This window comes from Centroberyx affinis, unplaced genomic scaffold (assembly GCF_046629955.1).
Source record: "Centroberyx affinis isolate AG114_WGS23_722 - 3 ecotype Tasmania unplaced genomic scaffold, CSIRO-AGI_Caff_v1 ptg000547l_1, whole genome shotgun sequence".
Lineage (NCBI taxonomy): Eukaryota > Metazoa > Chordata > Actinopteri > Beryciformes > Berycidae > Centroberyx > Centroberyx affinis.
The window spans coordinates 181,897-188,778 of NW_027279192.1; the positions used below are offsets into that span (position 1 = coordinate 181,897).

The 6,882-nt window shown below is 40.9% G+C and overlaps 1 protein-coding gene across 1 annotated transcript; it reads left to right on the plus strand.

The window, feature by feature from the left end:
* Window positions 1–423: 423 nt before the first annotated feature.
* On the plus strand, window positions 424–6,516 carry uchl1 (ubiquitin carboxyl-terminal esterase L1 (ubiquitin thiolesterase)). Its single transcript, XM_071517987.1, has 9 exons — window positions 424–456; window positions 551–562; window positions 1,020–1,148; window positions 1,675–1,816; window positions 3,838–3,923; window positions 4,306–4,353; window positions 4,539–4,608; window positions 4,696–4,754; window positions 5,445–6,516. The coding sequence occupies exons 1-9, from the start codon at window positions 424–426 to the stop codon at window positions 5,526–5,528; spliced, it is 663 nt and encodes a 220-aa protein (XP_071374088.1). The 3' UTR covers window positions 5,529–6,516.
* The last annotated feature ends 366 nt before the right edge of the window (window positions 6,517–6,882 follow it).

Here is a 6,882-nt window from a genome sequence, read left to right on the forward strand (position 1 = left end):
TCCCCACAGGAAGGAATATTACAGGAATATATTAGTGATTTATTTATTTATTTATTTTTTGATAGGGAGTGATCTAGAAGGAGTGTGTGGTTTGGTTAGATTCAGTGGTGTGAGTTAACCTTAGCCTACTTTTTTTTATAAAGCTTTGCTGCACGTTCTGGGGTTTCACTGCATAGCTGAACGTACAACAAGCAAATTTCAACGTTATATCTTCCAAATGTTTATGGGGGAGCCTGTTAATTCTGTACACCAGTAGCTATTTGGTCTGAGCTCTCCCCCCTCTGTCTGCCGGCAGTGGTATGACCGGCAGCATATGAGCTGCGTGCACGCTCTCAGATTCAACTGACATCTACAGAGCCTGAGCGACGGAAGAAACAAGACTCGACGTTAAACTGTGAAGACAACTGTAAAAGAAACGGGAAAATGGAGTGGGCCCCGATGGAGATCAACCCCGAGGTGGGAAAATCACGGCATTTTCCTAACTCTTAACTAATTTTCATAGCACCAGAGGCAACAAACTCACCTTCTGTCTGTGTTTATATCGTTTCAGATGCTCAACAAGGTGGGTAGACGCTGAGTCACGGCGACATATTTGTTTGTTAGGTTCAACTGTCAGGTAAGTTGCGCGTTCGATGACAGCAAAACCGTTAACATGATTTGAGACGGACGTTAAAACGCGACCAGGCTATCAAATCGCAACCACAATACGAATACATAGGCTACAATACCATTTTTTTTTTATTATTTAAAAAGGTAATAGAGTAGAAGAATAAAGTAAACCAAGTTTGAGAAGATATGACCGCAAATCGGGAGAGTATGAAGTTTAGCTAGCATCCCTCCCCAGGCGCTGTGGCCGGTGTCTGGGTTGAAGGGTGTGGTCTTACGGATGAAAGGACCATCACAACGCAGCATCTTTGAAAAGATTCAGCTGAAGGGATAATTTAGATGTTACCATAAACTGTTTCATATACATTAAAATAAGAGGGTTTTTTTGCTGACTGTGTGTGTCTGTGTTTCAGATGATGAGCAAGTTAGGCGTGGGCGGCAGCTGGCGTTTTGTGGATGTGCTGGGGCTGGAGGGTGAGTCTTTATCCTCCGTACCGACCCCGTGCTGCGCCCTGATGCTGCTCTTCCCTCTGACACAACAGGTAATGGGGTGCACGATTTCATCCGGGAAGGACTGATGGGGTGAGCATGTGATGGTGTGTCTGGGGTGGGGTGATCTACTGGAAAACCTGCTTGGTGGGGTGAGGCTGAGCTGGAGGGAGGGAGGGAGGGGGAAGGCGAAGGAGAAATGATGTGATGGCTGGCATAGGGTGAGATTGGGATCGATGGTAGGGAGGAACGAACAGACAGGGGCCTTTTCAGTGTGACTTTTATCATCCTACTATACCTAGACGCCTGAACCTGGCAGGCTTGAACATTCCCAGATTGGATTTTGCTCACACTGTGATCCAGACCAGAATGAACTGAAATACTCACAGGCATTTTTGTGTTGTTACCAATTGTATGCTTTTTAATCCATGTGCACATTTCAGAGGTGGAATTGGCTGCACTCTGTGTGACCATGGGCAGATGACAACAATGACCATGCTCTGACAGCATCTGTGTGTGTGTGTGTGTGTGTGTGTGTGTGTGTGTGTGTGTGTGTGTCTCTGTCTGTGCGCATGGCAGCATGAGTCTTTCAGGCAGCAGCAGGCAGACAAGGTCTCAGGGGGTTCAGAGCTTTACTTCCTGAAACAGACAGTGGTCAATTCCTGCGGCACCATTGCCCTGCTGCATGCAGTGGCCAACAATAAAAGCAAAGTGGAGTTTGGTGAGTGCAGATCAAATGGGTATTCATCACAGTTAAAGGTGCAATAAGTACGATTTTTACTGTCCCATAACACAAATTGACCATAATATATCTGCAGGGTTTGATAGGGCTGTTGATCACTACCAGTGACTCAGCAATTACTTCGCCAGGAGCAGAGATTTGTGGCTTTCAAAACTCAGTTTGCAGTTCTAGTTTTTTCATTAGTTTTATACGATTTATACAATAGTTTTATTTTAGACAAGTATGATTTGGTTCACAATGTGCAGGAGTGATTTAGGGCACAAAGGTATAGCCTCAACCAAAACAGAAAGACTTTGAAATGCTCTAGTTGTTCTTAAGCCAACAAATACAGAGACCAGTACAGATGCTGTACAATCCCACAGCGCCTAGCTAGTTGATGCTGCAGTTGAAGTTACTACGTCATGTACAGCACTACAGTTGTCTTTGCGACGATGTAAAACACTACCACTAAGGGACTCAAGGGGTTGCCAAAGTCGTCAAGTTTTAAATTCTCCTGGTAGATGTGCACTCTCATGGCTGTGCAAGACGAATTACAAAAATATATGCCCCACAACGTAAACAGTTTGTTTCTAACAAAAGTTAACCTTGCTGGCTAGCTGATATGATTCATGAATTAAATTTTTAGGTGAAAAATGCCCCAGAGGGCATACATGTGTTATTTTATTACTCCCATAAATTGCTGCGGTATTCATTCCCGTCAGATTCCAGAATATGTCTACCATGCAAATTTTGTAATTTATGAATCACATGATCCGGACGATACTAGAATTGACAGAGGACATGGGAGTTCACAGAAAAACAGTATAAGTTATTTGGCTGGTAAATATTACTCTGTTGGGGACGTGCGCTCTGTAATAATTGCAAATAACGTGATCCGCAGGGGATTGAAATTGCTGAATCACTCTGGTAAAAACATTGCTGCAAAAAGAGATGTCCTCTAGTAATACTAATGTGGTCTGGGCGTATTCTGGAATCTGACAGGAATGATACACCCCGTCAGTGTGGGAATAATTTAGTAATGCATATAAACTATGCCATCTGGATTGTTCATTAAAATCAACAAAATGCAATGTAACATTACTAAATTACATCACCAGTGTTGTCCTGTAATACTAATCCTGTCCGGATGGGGCTATGTTCATTCTGGACAGGATAAAATTGCTGTGGTCCTTTGGTAAGAATCAATCACCTGACCTCTCCTGGTAATACTAATGCTGTCCCGAGAGGGGAAATCTGGGGCCAGGAACAAAGCACCAAATCTGGGGACTGTCACTTGAAAATGGAGATGTTTAATCATCCTAAACTAGCATGCTAATGACATCAATAGTTCACTTTCTTACTAGTGTGGCAAGGCTGTAACTAGCTCTTCATCACTGGAAAATTGTTTCAAGATTTTACTGCTCTCCATTTGACAAATGCTGAGCCAATATTAAGCCAGAGCCACGAATGGTAATGCACCGTTTCTTAGCTGTAGGTGGAGGACCAGTAGAGTCTGAAATCATTACCGCTAATTGTTCATCTTAATTTTTTGTTTTTTTTTGTTTTAACAAGTAGACAAAATTGTCTAGTCTAGCGCTTATTTTTATTTCAGTTTACAACAATGTTTACAACACCTAATTTTCGTCTTTTAGTTTACTATAATAATCTTGCCAATTATCTAGCTTGCTTGTACCTATTGTGAAAATGTGACTTTATTATTTATGTTAATTACAGGCCACAGTAAGCTGTACTAGAGATGTGTCAATGTTGCAATCCTTTGGTCGTTAAGTCATGATTTACTCAATCCCCCTTTTAAGTATTCAACAGTGAGGCATTTTAGGAGAGTTGAAGTATGATGTAGTTATCTGGTGTGGCAGGGTGGGGTTTGGGATGTGAAAGGGGAGGAGGGTTTTTCAGAAAAGTGGACTGACACAAATTTTCTCATTTGTCATTTTAATGTGGATGTATGATCAATATATTATTGACTGTGTCATTAATATTACTGCTTATTATCTTGTTAGATACCGACTCTGCCCTGAAGAAGTTTCTAGATGAGACTGCTGACATGGCCTCTGATGACCGTGCCAAACATCTGGAGAAGAACCAGGTAAGATACAGACATGCACAGTATTTAAGCTGTTTTTATTTTCACATCTGCACTGCTAATTTCTATAATATATATATATATATATATGATAGTTTTATCAGCTGAAAACACTGAATGAGAAACAAAACTGAAATAAACTGAAACCAGATGGAACCACTAGAGAATTACCGTCAGGGTTTTATAACCCACATGTTTTATTTTATCCACTGGGGGGCATCAGACACTGCTAAATCATTGTCTCATAAAGGCAGCTTGACGACTGTTGAAAAGGCTCAGTTCTGATGTGTAGTTTTTAAGAGTAGGATAATATAAAGTCAGTCATCTGTTGTAGCAATATGAAATTATGTTAAATTGACAACGCTTCTGAATTTTTCTTTTCCAGGCAATCAAAGAGGCTCATGATGATGCGGCAGCACAAGGCCAGTGTAGGGTAAGACACCTGACCACAACATCATCGTCTAATAGCTGTAATCCTACAGACTGGAGAGTTTATGCATTTCCAAAATCCAGTGTTTGATGGCAACGTTTTGCTTTGTACTGTTTTTCTTAACTGAAGCATTTTCTATTCAGTAAATCTCATTTATGTGTTTACTGCCAATATCCTCACTTTCTCAGCCGGAAGCAGACAAAGTCAACTTCCACTTTATTGCCTTTGTCAATGTAAATGGACAGCTTTATGAGCTAGGTGAGTATATATTCTCATTTTGTACATTCTTGTGTGTGGTTTCACTTTGTGTACGTCTCTAAATAATATCTTGTATTTGTTTTCAAGATGGGAGAATGGATGGACCAGTGAAGCATGGAGCTACCAAAGATGATTCCTTCATTAAGGTAATGTTATAAACTACGGTCATATTTCTGTAACTTTTAGTGTTAATCCTGGATCAACTAAATGACTACCTTTTGCCTAGTCCCTTCATGCACATGGATCTGAATGTGAAATAACTGGGATAGGGAGAGACGGTTCATGAGTGCCTCGGTGCGATCAATAAACTCAGCTAATGCATACTCTCAAATATCTCCAGTGTGGCTCATAAAAAAAAAAGAAATTGGACATGCAAAGAACAGTGGGAGGCTTGGAAATGTCCTTAAACACTAATCAAATACCAGTGCCTAGAATAAATCTTAATGCAGTGGATTGTTAGAATTTAAATTATTCTATTTGCTGCCACTTATGTTTTGCCTGACGCTTGATGCCAATCTACAAGCAAGCAAGTCTACCAGTAAAATGTTACATCATTAATATAAAAGTTGACGAACATGACTCAGACCAACCAAATTTTTATAATCCAAATTTGCTGATTCTCTATGCAAGTCAGTGAGAGCCTTTGCTCAACTTGCAGCCTCTTGTGTTGTCACCATGAAACTGCCACAAGAGGGCTCCACATACGAGAATGATGAAACTACAACACAACAGTTGTGATGATTTTTTTTAAATCTCACTCATTAGGGATTTCATCATTCATTTCTAATCAGTTTCAAACTCTCTCTCTCTCTCTTTTTCTCTCTGCACATGTCCAGGATGCAGCAAATGTGTGTCGTGGATTTATGGAAAGAGAGAAGGGCGAAGTCCGTTTCTCTGCAGTGGCACTTTGTCGCAGCTAGATGATTCTGCAGAAGACAGAACCAGATTACAAACCAAAATATCCTGGAGCACTCACATGACAAAACACAATCGACGATGGCCTGTACACACACACACACACATCTGCAGACACTATGCACTATGAAGCACATATTGTTTCCACATATCGTACACTCACATCTCACCAACAAAGCATTCTTGAGTATATGCACATGTGCACACACACACACACACACACACACACACACACACACTGAAAACCCTTTGCTCCACGTCAGTACAAGCTTGCCCAAGCCTTTTATGTGATGTCACTTAGCAATGAAAGTTGTTCTCTTTTCTTACTGCCGTGTTCTCTGAACTTTAAGTGAGGTCAGATCTCAGCACTGCTTGTGTGCATGTGTGTATTTGTTTGTCTGTTTGTGTGTATGTTATCACTGGTACATCTGTGGTGAATTTTCAGTCAGGACAGACTGATGCATAAGTGCCTTCAGTGGCAACAGAGTACAAAGAAAGAGAAGGAAGGATGGGATGGTGATAAAGGAGAAGGCACAACACTTGTATGGAGGAAAAATGTGCCTGTTTCTTTAAATGCCAGTAGTTCACATTCTTCAGAACAGCCCAAATGTATCCGTAGGAATAATTTGACCATTGTTCTGTCTAAATATGCACACAACCTTTTGTATAGTGTTGTTGGATATCATACTGACTTCTCTTGTCTTTGAAAAGTTTGAATTCAAATGCTAGTTGTCATTTTAAGAGAGCGGACTGATCACCTGATAGCGGCGGTGTTACAATCCTTGTTTAGTTCACTTCTGTTTTCGGAAATGCATTTATACAGTAGGATTTGTTTGTTCACACTTTATTTGGATAAGGCTTTTCAAATTGTCATAGTCACTGTGCTGTTGACATCTGTGCAGTTGCAAAGTGTAAGTTAACACTGAACACATAGAAACTGCCAAATAAGATGGGGTCCATCCAAGTAAAGTGCTGCTGTTTGTTGGGATGTTGTTAGGCTGTGCAGTGTGAGATGATCGCAGTAGGCTGTGTTCTAATCGTTTACCCTTCTGCAGCTTCCCAATACTTTCCTGCTGTAGTTCTGTTGGTAATGCAGCTGTCTGAATTCAATAAAGCAACTGTTAAACTTACACTAAACTTTACTGAGTTTCTGTGTGTATTTGGAAGTGAAGAGTTGTGCGAGTCCTCTTGAGTGTTTGTCCACCTGCCTCCAAGCTATACTAACCCAGTCCTGTTCTTGGAGGTGATGTTTGTTTTAAGTGATATCAAGTGTCCCAAGCTGGACATCATGTGCTCATTGTTTGCCCTTTTGGGCAAGTACAACCCCTGTCCCTTAAAGGGATGATGAGATCTTTTTTT

Coding starts and splice junctions, on each gene's coding strand:
- uchl1 (XM_071517987.1), top strand. CDS start 424: ATGGAGTGGGCCCCGATGGAGATCAACCCCGAG. Junction 1,817..3,837: donor TAAAAGCAAAGTGGAGTTTG/GTGAGTGCAGAT, acceptor TTATCTTGTTAG/ATACCGACTCTGCCCTGAAG. Junction 3,924..4,305: donor AACATCTGGAGAAGAACCAG/GTAAGATACAGA, acceptor TTTCTTTTCCAG/GCAATCAAAGAGGCTCATGA.